The following is a 14,431-nucleotide window of genomic DNA, read 5'->3' on the forward strand; positions in this document are numbered from 1 at the left end:
CCAGTTTGTGGAATAAAAGCAACATACATGCAGTCAGTGTCACGCTGTGCCATGGGGAAGCCAGCAATCCTAGTGAAACAATGTGCTTGCTTTGCCTCCTTGTCTCTGGCAAGAAAGAATGAATTGTCTTAGAAGAGAGAGCCTCAGTGACCTCCCTTACACAACATTGGGCAGCAAACAGTGAGATGTTGCCAATATCTCCAGCTCCAACTTGGAAAGAACTAGACACAAAGTTCATTGCCATGATCACCTGCACGACCACTGACAATATGGTCTTTGTCCTGCTCTTGTCCTTGCAGTTGTGACTTCAGCAGATGGCAGATTTCAGTAAAGGCATCCTTGCTGAAGTGCAGATGTTTCACAAATTGTTACTTGTTGAAGTTCAGGTAGGAAGTAATGGAAGGGGTCATCAACAGGGCTATCAGGAGGCACTTGCTTAGCCATAACCTGCTCACTGATGCTCAGTTTGGGTTCCACCAGCGTTATTCACCTCATCACAACCTTGATTCAAACATGGACAAAAGGGCTGAATTGCAGAGGTGAGGTGAGAGTGACTACATTCGACATCAAGGCAGTATTTGAAAAGTATGGCATTAAGGGGCCCTAACAAAACTGGAGTCAATGGGAATCAGGAGGAAAACTCTCCACTGGTTGGAGTCATACCAAGCACAAAAGAAGATGGTTGTGGTTGTTGGAGGTCAATCATCTCAGTTCCAGGACATCACTGCAGGAATTCCTCAAGGTGGCCCAACCATCTACAGCTGCTCCATCAATGACCTTCCTTCCATCATAAGGTCAGGAGTGGGGATGTTTGCTGATGATTGCACAATGTTCAGCACTATTCGTGACTCCTCAGATACTAAAGCAAATACAATGAGACTTGGACAATGTCCAGGCTTGGGCTGAGAAGTGGCAAGTAACATTCACACCACACAAGTGCCAGGCAAAGACTATCTCCAACAAGAGAGAATCTAATTATCGCCCCTTGACAGTCAATGGCATTATTATCTCTGAATCTCCCACTACCAACATCCTGGGGGTTACCATTGACCAGAAGCTGAACTGGACTAGCCATATAAATACTGTGGCTACACGAGCAGGTCAGAGGCTAGGAATCCTGTGGCAAATAACTAACCTCCTGACTCCCCAAAGCCTGTCCACCATCTACAAGGTGCAAGCCAGGAGTGTGATAGAATACTATCCATTTGCCTGGATGAGTGCAGCTCCAACAACACTCAAGAAGCTAGAAACCATCCAGGACAAAGCAGCCCGTTTGATTGGAACCCCATCCACAAACATTCACTCCCTCCACCACTGATGCACAGCAGCAGCATCTACAAGATGCACTACAGGCACTAACCAAGCCTCCTTAGACAGCACCTTCCAAACCCACGACAACTACCGTTTATAAGGACAGGGGCAGCAGATGCATGGCAACACCTTGTATTTTCCCCCAAGCCACTCACCATTCTGACTTGGAAATATATTGCTGTTCTTTTACTGTTGCTGGGTCAAAATCCTGGAACTCCCTCCTTAACAGCACTGTGGGTGGACCTGCATCACAGGGACTGCAGCGGTTCAAGAAGGCAGCTCACTACCACCTTCTCAAGGGCAATTAAGAATGTGTAATAAATGCTGGCTTAGCCAGCGACACTCACATCCCATGAAGAAAAGTAGAATTAATCTGTCAACACCCAGGCCAGATATAGCATCCAGTTGGGAACCCTTCACCTCCTTCTCCCTTTTTCAGTGGCTTGTCCTGCTCTGATGGCCTTGTCTGCTTCTCTTAGTCATGCTGGGTTCCAAGGCCAATGCTTACCATTGCACACATGCGTGGTGGCATACCAAGTTTGTTCAGAAGTCTTGAAGTCAGTAAAAAGCCCTTCAGCACCTGCTACACATTGTAGAATTGTAGCTACAGGAGAATAAAATATCAACCAGCAGCTGATTGAGAATAAAATATCAACCAGTAATTGATAATTCCTCTAAGTAGTATTGGTGAAATAGAATTGCAGCTGAGCACGTGTTCTGCTGTGTGAGGTTAAGAGAAGGCATTGACTACAGTGTTGAGCTCCAAAATGGCACTTCTGGGATCAAATTAGCATTATGTGTTGATTGATGTCATTATCTGCTTGTTTTACATACTCATGGTGGATATTTACTGTGTGCATCATAGGACATCTGGCATGATTCTCCCTATGTTCCACCATTGCAATTTTGGAGCTTTAAGGTCAGTCATAGTGCCAATTATATATGTGCTAATTAGCCCCATTTCTTGCCCATTGTCTTTCCGATCAAATGAATGGAGAGATAATTTCCTCTCCTACATGAATTTCTTATGAAAATAATTCAGGAGCTCAATATTGGATCTAACAAAGGTCAAGTCGTTGTGCTACAATACAGTTCTAATCCAACAGTCCCAACTGAGGATGAGATTTTGGACACAATAAAAAAAATAGTTGGGACTAAAGAAGTTCCCCAAATACTGATGTTGCACTTATCTATATTATAAACAACATCTCCAGTGTTGGTCATAGAAGAAATCCTGCAGCTTCATAAACTTTGGTACTCATCTCTGTGTTACCCAACACAGCAGATAAAGTGATCAGGCTGCTCTAATATCCATTGCTATTGGTACCAAGGGTGCAGATACATCAAAGTCACAATTGATTACACATGATCCTGAATTTGTTTCAACACTAAAAAACTTCCACAAATTGCCAATTATTCAAAAGAAGCCATAACAGAAATTAAGACATTGTTTATTATTGAGCAGCCAGCTATTTTCAATGAGAATATACAAATGCCCATTTTCATGATGCAATGCTTATAAATAGTTCTTGGGTTCAGTTTAAATATTTAAAAAAAACATTTTTCCCAACAGTTTCATCCAAACATATAGAATATCATTGTGCTTGGGACTTACTGCATGGCATTATATATTAAATTTGGGAAGAAAGTTTGGACTTTTGGTATCCTAACTAACCTGGCAATTGAACAATAAGAGTTAAGCTGGTTAGGGTTAGTTTTTTCTTCTCTACATCTCTCTGTGCATTTAATCTGATGGTGGAATAGTGAGTAATGACACTGAACTTAACACCCATTTCGCTAATTATTCAGCTGGAGAGAAAAAAATGTGCTGAACGTCAACATCCACTAAACCAACTTCCATCCTTCAAAATCTTGAGCCAACCCATTACTCCCATGCTTCCTGACTTGTGGCTGGCATCTGGTCCACAATGCCTTGATTTCTAATTCTAATTTTGGTATTCAAATCTTTTTATAGCTTCACATCTTCCTACATCTGTAACCTCCTCCAGCTCTACAATCCTCTGAGAGCTACTCTGACTCTGGTCTTTTATGCATCCTCCACTTCTTTTGCCCCTCTATTGTTAGCCTTGGCTTCAACCATTGAGGCCCATCCTCTGGAATTTCCTCTCCAGATAGCTCTAATTCTCTCTGATCCTTTTAAACCAACCTCTTTTAATATCTTTCTTGTCTGGCTATGCTCTGTTGAAGCCCCTTGAAATGTTTTACTGTGCAAAAGTGTGATATGAATGTAATGATTTGTTGTGTTATAGAAATTCTGATTTTATACTCTTTCCTTATATTTCTATTTAGCGTCTGTAGCCAGGCAGAGAGATATTGTCTTCCTTATTGATGGCACTCTTGGAATGGGAAAAGCATTTCCTCTAGTCCGTGCATTTCTGATTAGACTAATCCAGGAACTTGATATTGGACCTGATAAAGATCAAATTGCTGTGATACAATACAGTCATGACTCAAAAACTGAATTTGGACTTAATACTTATGCAAGTAAAGATGAGGTTTTGGCTGCAACAACACAGCTCAGATGGAAAACAGGAAGAGTCCTCAACACTGGTGCTGCGCTGAACTATGTTACAAGAAATGTCTTTATCACATCTGCTGGGAGCAGACAAGATACTGGAGCTACGCAGATTCTAGTGCTCATCACTGCAGGAAAATCCAGGGATGATGTTGGACAGGCAGCATTCGCAGTAAAGCAAGCTGGTATAGTGCCCATTGCTATCGGGGCCAAGAATGCACATTCTGCAGAGCTGCAACAGATAGTATATTCTCCTGATTTTGTTTTTGTACTAAAAACCTTTCACACTATACCAACCATCCAACAACAGTTGATATCGATATTGAAATCAGTTTCTGTTGAATCACTTTAAGGTAAGGGTCTTTTAACAACAACAATTTAAAATGAACAGATAAGCAAGAATGTTTGTTTCAAACTGATGGAAAAGACACAATCATATGTTGTGCATTGCAAAAGAATTCAAACAATATAGCACAAATAAGGAAAACGTAATATTATGCCTAGTAGCAATTGGGCATTCTTGAGTTATACAATGATTGTCATTAAGAAACCTAGGCCAATGTCCATAATGCAAGACATCAATAAAATTAGAGAAGAAAAGACTACAAAACAAAAAAGTACTCAGTTAACATAGTTAGCTGCTTCCCAGAAAATGCAACATTATGTGAAACATTGACGCAATGTTATAAATGGGGTTAGGTTCCTGGGGGAAGTCTTTTGGAATATATATTTCCACACCAACATGCACATTAACATTTTAAAATTAAGAAAATGCAGAAAACATCAACAATGAATTTATCCTAATGTGAGAAAGGTAAGAAAACTTAAGGTTTGGGTACTCAACAAGCTGCAAAGCCTTGTCTCATTTAAGGGAATGGGTGAGTGATGGTGGAGATGGGTTTTACTGGAGGTTGGGAGGACTTTTTGGAGGGCTATTGGAAATGGTCTTTTGAGGACTTTTTGGAGGGCTGTTAGGACTCTTTGCAGCATCGTTGAAGGGTTCTTTGTGGTTAGACTTTTAAGGAATTTTTCCAGTGACAGCTGGACTTATACTTTTTTTCTCTTTTCTCTAAAGAGCTCACTCTAGCAGTTGACTCCATTTTTAGTGCTTCTGTTTTCTCTTGGACTACAATCTCTGTCAGGGTCTTCTTCATCAGAGATAGCTGTTGCCTCTTCAAGCTTTTTCAAGACATCACCGAATGATCTTGAGCTAAATGCTTTGGTTGATTGTTCTTCTTGCTCATCATTTTCCCCTTTCTCCAGTCCTCTGCTGTTCCATTTCTTTCAGGTCCGTGGTAGGTAAAACCTCTCATAGAAGACAAGCAACTCAACAGCATCCTGGGTATTTACCTCATTCAATCCAGTTTGCTTACCTATTTCTACAATTGAACTTTATCAATAGGTTCCACATTGTCTTTAGCTCTAACACAATCTGGCCACAATTTTCTCCATCCACCATTCATATTGAATGAGGTAACCTCACTCCTTGCCAGAGGTATTATCAATGGCCTTAACTATGTTATAATTCTTCTAAAATTCCTTTAGTGTAGGAGCATCATCACCTTCAGTTTCACCTGTGGATTGTCCAAAAGCTCCTCTATGGCAATAGGCTTTAAAGGTTGCAATGATCCCTTGATCCATAGGCTGAGAATGGAGGTGGTGTTAGGTGGTAGGAACATCAACTTGACATTGTCACTGAGGTCATCAAGAGCCGTAGAATGGTCAGGAGCATTGTCCAGGAGCAGCCATGCTTTGTTGGAAGATTATTTGCTGAATAATAATCCTTGACAGCTGGTCAGAAGTAGGATGTAAAACAATCCTCAAAAATTGCTTGGGTTACCCATGCCTTCTTGCTTGCTCTTCACAGAACAGGTAGCTTGTTCTTGGAATAACCCTTCATTGGCCCTGGGTGTGGGAATGGTACACAAGCACCAACTTCACTTTAAAATCACCTGCTGCATTTCCACCAAGCAGCAATGTCAGATGACCCTTTGCTACTTTAGTAGGCATCTGTCTCCCTTGGCAGATGATGGCAGGGTGCATGTCACTTCTGTAATGAACATAGCCTGTTGTGGCTGTCGAGACCAATTCCGCGACAGTCCCTTCTGCAGCTGGCACAGATGAATAGCATTGGCCCAACGTCAACTGATTCTTTTTTCCTTTCAGTGAGCTGTTTTTTCTGCTATCTGGTCATTTCTTTTGTCCTCTGCTTTTCCATGCCCTTCCTGACTCCTTGTCTCCACAGGCACTCCAGTCAGCAGCAAGGACTTCCCATGCATCAACTCTGATCTTTTGTGCATTAAAGCCTGGCATTCTTCTTGAAGACTTCTGGAGGGAACAGGAGGAAAACAGTTTCACAGTTCTGTGTTCCTGGAAAAAAGATCAGATTAGGACTAATATGCAATGGGTCTCAATCTCAAAACAAAGAACAAAGAACAAAGAAAAGTTCAGCACAGGAACAGGCCCTTCGGACCTCCAAGCCTGTGCCGATTATATTGCCTGTCAACTAAAACATTTTGCACTTCCGGGGTCCGTATCCCTCTATTCCCGTCCTATTCATGTATTTGTCAAGCTGCCTCTTAAACACCACTATCGTACCTGCTTCCACCACCTCCTCTGGCAGCGAATTCCAGACACTCACTACCTTCCGTGTAAAAAACTTGCCCCGCATATCTCCTCTGCAGTTTTCTCCTCTCACCTTAAATCTATGTCCCCTATTAATTGACTCTTCGACCCTGGGAAAAATCTTCTGACTATCTACTCTGTCCATGCCACTCATAATTTTGTAAACTTCTATCAAGTCGCCCCTCAATCTCCGTCGCTCTAGTGAGAACAATCCAAGTTTCTCCAACCTCTCCTCATAGCTAATAACCTCCAGACCAGGCAGCATCCTGGTAAACCTCCACTACACCCTCTCCAAAACCTCCATATCCTTCTGCTAATGTGGCAACCAGAATTGCACGCAATATTCCAAGTGTGGCCTAACCAAGGTGCTATACAGCTGCAGCATGACTTCCCAGCTTTTAAACTCAATACCCCTGCCGATGAAGGCAAGCATGCCATATGCCTTCCTGACTACCTTATCCACCTACGTTGCCACTTTCAGTGACCAATGGACCTGTACACCCTCTGCCCATCAATGCACTTAAGGGCTTAAGGGTTCTGCCATTTACTGTATAATTCCTATCTGTATTAGACCTTCCAAAATGCATTACCTTGCATTTGTCCGGATTAGATTCCATCTGCCATTCCTCCGCCCAAGTCTCCAACCGATCTATATCCCGTTGTATCCTTAGACAATCCTCTTCACTATCTGCAACTCCTCCAACCTTAGTGTCGTCTGCAAACTTACTAATTAGCCCAGTTACATTTTCCTCCAAATCATTTATGTATACAACAAACAGCAAAGGTCTCAGCACTGATCCTGCAGAACTCCACTAGTCACAGCTCTCCATTCAGAAAAGCACCACCCTTCCACTGCTACCCTCTGTCTTCTATGACCAAGCCAATTCTGTATCCATCTCGCCAGCTCACCTCTGATCCCATGTGATTTTACCTTCTGTACCAGTCTGCCATGAGGGACCTTGTCAAAGGCCTTACTGAAATCCAAGTAGATAATATCCCCTGCCCTTCCATCATCGATCATCTTTGTCACTTCCTTGAAAAACTCGATCAAGTTAGTGAGACACGTCCTCCCCTTCACAAAACCATGCTGCCTCTCACTAATATGCTCATTTGATTCCAAATGGTAGTAAATCCTGTCAAGAAGAATCTTCTCCAATAATTTCCCTACCACTGACGTAAGGCTCACCGGCCTGTAATTTCCTGGATTATCCCTGCTACCCTTCTTAAACAATGGAACAACAATGGCCATTCTCCAGTCCTCTGGGATCTCACCTGTAGCCAGAGAGGATACAAAGATTTCTGTCAAGGCCCCAGTAATCTCCTCCCTTGCCTCCCTCAGTACTCTGGGGTAGATCCCATCTGGCCCTGGGGACTTATCCACCTTAATGTTCTTCAAGACGCCTAACACCTTGTCTTTTTTGATCTGAACATGATCCAGGCTATCTACACACTCTTCCCCAGACAAATCGACTGCTAAGTCCTTCTTTCAGGTGAATACTGATGAGAAGTACTCATTTAGTATCTCTCCCATTTCTTCTGGCTCCACACACAGAATCTCACCTCTGTCCCTGAGTGGGCCTACCCTTTCCCTGGCTATCCTCTTGCATTTTACATATATATAAAAGGCCTTGGGATTTTCCTTAATTGTGGTTGCCAATGATTTTTCATGACCCCTTTTAGCCCTCCTGACTTCTTGCTTAAGTTTCTTCATACTTTCTTTATATTCTCCATGGGCTTCATCTGTCCCCAGCCTTCTAGCCCTTATGAATGCTTCCCTTTTCTTTTTGACTAATCTCACAATATCCTTCGTTATCCAAAGTTCCTGAAACTTGCCATACTTACCCTTCATCCTAGCAGGAACATGCCACTCCTGAATTCTTATCAACTGACATTTGAAAGCCCCCCACATGTCAATTGTTGATTTGCCCTCAAACATCCGCCTCCAGTCTAGATCCCTCAATTCCTGCATAATATTGTTATAATTAGCCTTCCCCAAATTAAGCACCTTAACTCGAGGACTCCTGTTATCCTTATCCACCAGTACCTTGAAACATACTGAATTATGGTCACTCTTCCTGAAATGCTCCTCTACTGAAACTTCGACCACCTGGCTGGGTTCATTCCCTAATACCGGGTCCAGTATTGCCCCTTCCCTAGTTGGACTATCTACATATTGTCTCAGGAAGCCCTCCTGGATGCACCTTACAAATTCTGCACCATCCAAACCCCTAGCACTAAGTGATTCCCAGTCAAAATAGGGAAAGTTAAAATCATCCACCACAACAACCCTATTACTTTTACATCTTTCCTCAATCTCCTGCTGGTACTTGGGGGGCCTATAGTAAACCCCCAACATTGTGACTGCACCCTTCCTGTTCTGGAACTCTACCCATATTGCCTTGCTGCATGAGCCCTCCAAGGTGTCCTCCTGTCGTACAGCTGTGATATTCTCCTTAACCAGCAGTGCAACTCCCCCACCTCTTCTACAACCCTCTCTCTCCTGCCTGAAACATGTAAATCCTGGAACGTTTATCTGCCAATCCTGTCCATCCTTCAACCAAGTCTCTGTAATAGCAATAACATCATAGTCCCAAGTAATAATCCAAGCTCCAAGCGCATCTGCCTTGCCTGTTATATTTCTTGCCTTGAAACAAATATATTTCAGACTCCCAGTCCCACTGTGTTCAGTAATTTCTCCCTGCCTCTTAGTCCTACTGGTCATATTCACTAGTTCCCAGTCATTTATTTCACCTGCTGACCTATTATTCTGGTTCCCACCCCCCTGCCATACTAGTTTAAACCCTCCTGAGTGGCACTAGCAAACCTCGCAGCCAGGGCCCCTCCAGTTTAGATTCAACCCGTCTTTCTTGTACAGGTCCCACCTGCCCCGGAAGAGATCCCAATGATCCAGATACCTGAAATCCTCCCTCCTACACCATCTGTTCAGCCATGTGTTTAGCTGCACTATCTTCCTATTTCTAGCCTCACTGGCACGTGGCACAGGGAATAATCCTGAGACTACAACCCTAGAGGTCCTGTTTTTTAACTTTCTGCCTAACTCCCTGAACTCCTACTGCAGGACCTTATCACTCTTCCTGCCTATGTCGTTAGTACCAATGTATACCACGACCTCTGGCTGTTCTCCCTCCCCCTTCAGAATGTCCCATACCCTATCAGAGACATCATTGAGGTTACAAGAAATAAAGCACTTTTCACAACCACCAGGCATCTCAAAGCACTTTACAGCCAATTAGGTACTTTTTGAAGTGTACTCACTGTTGTAATGTAGGAAACACTGCATCTATATTGCTCACCAAACGCCCAGAAACCAGCAATGCTGATAATCAGATCATCCGTTTTTTGGTGCGACACTGATTGAGGGATAAATATTAGCCAGGTCACTGGGGAAAGTTGCCCTATTCTTCTTTGTTTTAATGCTATGAAATCTTTTAAATTCACCGAACAGGCAGCTGGGGCCTTGGTTAACATCTCATCTGAAAGCTGGCACTTTCCTAAGAACCTTGTGATTCAGATGTGAGTACACTACCAACTGAGCCATGGGTGGCGAAAGGGATTTTGCTTTAAAAAAATAAAAAATAGGCACCTACTAGTGACTACTGTTAAATTCGTACGGCTACCACAACAAAGCCAGCTTTTTAAAACAAAAACATACATACCAGTTGGGTGAATGTATACTTATGTTTTGAGATTAAATCGGGGTTATCACCACCTGCATTCAAAGGTGAAATCTGTAATGTGTTTTGAAAGTGTTCTTGAAAGCATTCATTTCACATTTTATGATGCAGCCTCCCTCAGGCACATTCATAACATCACTAAACCATCATATATCTCAAAATATAATGAGAGTTTTAAATGCTGTGTTGAGTATGCATTTTGTACTCTTTGAAGAGAGTTTAGGAGTCCATAATGTGAGATGAGAAAGCATTTGTAATTAGTTCATGAGATATCAAACATCAATAAGGACATATCTGGAAGACAAGTACAATGCTGAACATCTTTGCCAAATGTAACTCAACTACTTTACAGGTTAGATAAACAATTTATTTGATATTGATATTAGGTTCTCGTGCATGCTGATGCAAAGTAGAGTCAGATTGTTGATCTGACGATACACGGCCTTGAGCTTCAAGCTGTAAAACTTTGGCATTATAACTGTAATCTGATGCAAAGCCAAGTTTGTTTTCAAGAGGTTGATATTTAATTGAAATTGAGGGTGATGAAAACTAGAATAGTGCCTGAAATTTGGAACCAGCCAGTTGGATCACACGCATGTCCACACACACATATACACACACAACTTCTTTGCCTCTTGGCTGCCATTAATATGAAAACCAGAATAACTTGGGTCTACCAATCACACTAACAGAGTACTAATTTGAGACTACAATAACAAAAGACAAAGAACAGCACAAATCCTCCAAATAGATACCCTATCAATGGAGAGAAGAGTATTTAATCTCTAATGAACTCAGTAAATTGCATTCACTACTATAACAGATATTTAGGTATGGGGCCCACAGTGTTAGTGACCGACAGGTTTTTCATCGTCCATTAACTAACAGTCATGTGGAAGAAACCTGAAAGTAATGTTAATTTGCTGTGATAGTAATCAGTGTTGACATGAGCAATGCCTTCAGAAACAAACTCGGATTCGAAAACGAAATGGAATATATTCAAAGTCCGGCATTAAATATTCTGTTCCAAGACTACTTTTCATGACAGTTGACTGCAGGACAACAGATTTCCAAATGAATTACATGATGTGATTTGTTGTTCTGGTAGGAGTTACCAAGTCTTTGTTTTAAAAAATGTCAAATCTACAGAGGAAATGATAAACGCTCTTGGATCGCTGCTTGTTTATCATGGCTCTTTCTAGAATTGTCAAAGGCAAAACTGAGTCATATAAAAAAATCCATTTACGAAAACATCAGTGGAGAAAATAATGTACTTCAGCAGCACCAAAACCTCAGACTGATAAAGGGAGCATTCATTGAATATAAAACAATCTTCTCTGTTCATCAGTGTTTAATTACCTTATCATAGTTTATAATATTTCTAATACTAATGATCTAACCTGCAACATTCCTGCAATGCATGGCTTAGTAATTCATTTGGGTACAAACTTACTTATTGAATCATGAGGCAAGCAGCATTCTGCTCATTTAGGGCAGATGAAGTCTCCTAACTTTTTCCTTTAATTTTGGATCCCTAGTACTCTTTGGCCTGGATTTTTCTGTCACCAGGGAAGTGCGAGTCAGGCCCTTTTACAGTTCCTGAAACCCGAGCCCTCCTCGAACACTATTCCTGCCATATTTTTGTCTCTCAGAGACAAAAGGGTTTTGCGAGCTGCATTGCAATGCAGAAAGAGTGCGGTTGTGGAGGCTGGCTCAAGGACAACAGCCCACCTCCAAACATTCTTATGCTCCGTAAACATTCTCCTCAACCCCCCAACCCTCAGTGTCCCCTCATATTCCACACGCCTCCTCCACGCCCCTTCATATCCCTTATGCCCCTCCATGCTCCTCATGTATTCTCCAGAGCCATTCACCCAGCATCCACTATGGGCAGATCTCAGAATATCTTGAAATGGATGCTAAAAAATATAAACTTCTAGCAATCCAACAGCGCGATTATTCAAAGATACTTCATACCAAAAAGAACTCTCATTCATAAAAGCCATTCATTCAGAAAAATGCAAATCCTCTCAAGAATGAGGGAGGAGGTAGAGTAGTGGTATTGTCATTGGATCAGTAATCCAGAAACCCAGGATAATGCTCTGGGGGCCTGGGTTCAAATAGCACCACAGCAGATAGAATTAAATAATCCAATGAATTCCCTACGACAGATGTTAGGCTGACTGGCTCATTGTTTCCCACTCTTAGTCTCCCTCATTTTTTGAATAATGGGGCTGAATTTTCCCCCCCATTGTGGGGGGGTGGTTGATGGGAGGGCGCGTATGGGTCTGCTTCTGATCAGCGCCCACGATCGGAGGCGCGCCGCCATTTTAAGTGGGCGGGCCAATTAAAGCCTGCCTAGCGTGACGTCCGTAGGGAAGTGCTATGCGCTCCCTGTGTGGGCGGGGGGGTGGGGGGGGGGATTCCTAAAATCGAGAGTGCGCTCTTCTGCGTATGCACACAAAAGAGTGCACTCATCTCCCTGAGGCTAAGTGCAGCCTCAGGGAGATCGGCTTTAAATGTGAAAAAGCTCAAAATAGAAAAATAACATTTCCCTAACATGTCCCCTCATGTGACAATGTCACATGAGTTGGGGCATGTTCATAATTCCCAAAAAAACTTTAATAAATTTTTTAAAACCCTACATGAAACCTCATCCCGCCCGTGGATGAGTTTTCATGCTTTTTCTAGTTTGCGCTGGGGCTCCTGGCCTGCCTGCCAACCATAAGGTTGGATGGGCAGGTTCACTAATTACTTTAATTGCTCTGTCAATGGCCTCAATTGGCGGGCGCACAGCCGATTTTGCTGAGTCCCCACCTTCCTGAAAATTTAAATGGGGCGTGGTGACATCAGGAGTTCCGCCTGACATCACCGTGCGTCATTTTACCTGTCGGCAAGCAGGCCCCATTCCCGCTCGCCGACTGTAAAATCCAGCCCATGGAGTTACATTTGCTATCTTGCAATCTAATGGGACCTTCCCCGATTCTAAGGAGTTTTGGAAAATTAAAACCAATACATCAACTATCTCACTAGACACTTCTTTTAAGACCCTAGGATGAAATTCATCAGGATCCAGGCTCTTGTCAGCCCACAGCTCCAACTATTTACTCAGTACAACTTCTCTGGTGACTGTAATTTTCCTGACTTCCTCCCCAGCTTCCATTTCCTGGTTTACAGCTGCTTCTAGGATGTTAATTTTATCCTCTAGAGTGAAAATTGATGCAAAATACCTGTTCAATTCATCTGCCATCTCCTTGTTTTCCATTATCAATTCTCCAGACTCACTTTCTATGAGAGCAACGCTCACTTTGTTAACTCATTTTAAAAAAAAATTCATAAAAATTCTTACTATGTGTTTTTATTCTTCTGGCTGGCTTTCTCTCATACTCCTCATTTTTCCATCCTTATTAGTCTTTTGATCATTCTTTGCTGTTCTTTACATTCTGTCCAATCTTCTGACCTGCCACCTGTCTTTGCACAATTATATGCTTTTTCTTTATGTTTGATACTATCTTTAACCTTTCTAGTTAACCATGGATGGTGTGTCTGTCCCTTGGACTTTTTCTTACTTGTTGGAATGTATCTATTCTATGCATTCTGAAATACCCCCTTAAATATTAGCCATTGCATCTCTCTTGACCTATCCCTTAACCTAATTTGCCAATTCACTTTAGCCAGCTCAGCTTTCATGCCCTCATACTTGCCCTTATTTAAGTTTAAAAACATAGTCTCGGACCTTGACCTTGTCTGTAAGGTATGTTTCTGTGAATATGACTATGTCGCAGAAACCACCATTACATCCCTGGATATGTCCTGTCCCTCCAGCAGGACAGACCCAGCAGAGGTAGCGGCACAGTGGTATATAGTCGGGAGGGAGTACTCAACATCGAATCCATACCCCATGAAGTTTCATGGCATCAGATCAAACGTGGGCAAGGAATCCTCCCACTAGTGACCTCACACCACAGCCCCCTCAGCTGATGAATCAGTACTCCTTTATGTTGAAAACCACTTGGGGGAAGCACTGAGAGTGGCAGGAGCACAGAATGAACTCTGGGTGGGGAACATCAATGTTCATCACCAAGAGTGGTTCAGTAGTATCACCACTGACCAAGCTGACAGAGTCCTAAAGGACATAGGTGCAAGACTGGGTCTGTGACAGGTGGTGAGGGAACCAACAAGAAGGAAAAACCTACTTGACCTCATCCTTGTCAACCTGCCTGTTGTAGATGCATCTGTCCATGACAGTATCAGGACGAGTGAC

At 42.5% G+C, this 14,431-nt stretch overlaps 1 protein-coding gene across 8 annotated transcripts in view; it reads left to right on the plus strand.

Moving 5' to 3' along the window:
- The window catches only part of LOC121284611 (collagen alpha-3(VI) chain-like), a 244,605-nt gene that overhangs the window by 213,489 nt on the left and 16,685 nt on the right, over positions 1 to 14,431 (plus strand). For all 8 annotated transcript variants that reach the window (XM_041200115.1, XM_041200113.1, XM_041200119.1 and 5 more), the window contains one exon: positions 3,622 to 4,200. In XM_041200115.1, coding sequence (XP_041056049.1) covers positions 3,622 to 4,199 — 578 coding nt within the window. In that variant the 3' untranslated portion in view covers position 4,200. The remainder of the gene's footprint in view (positions 1 to 3,621; positions 4,201 to 14,431) is intronic.

Source organism: Carcharodon carcharias, chromosome 12 (assembly GCF_017639515.1).
Source record: "Carcharodon carcharias isolate sCarCar2 chromosome 12, sCarCar2.pri, whole genome shotgun sequence".
In the NCBI taxonomy this organism is placed as follows: domain Eukaryota; kingdom Metazoa; phylum Chordata; class Chondrichthyes; order Lamniformes; family Lamnidae; genus Carcharodon; species Carcharodon carcharias.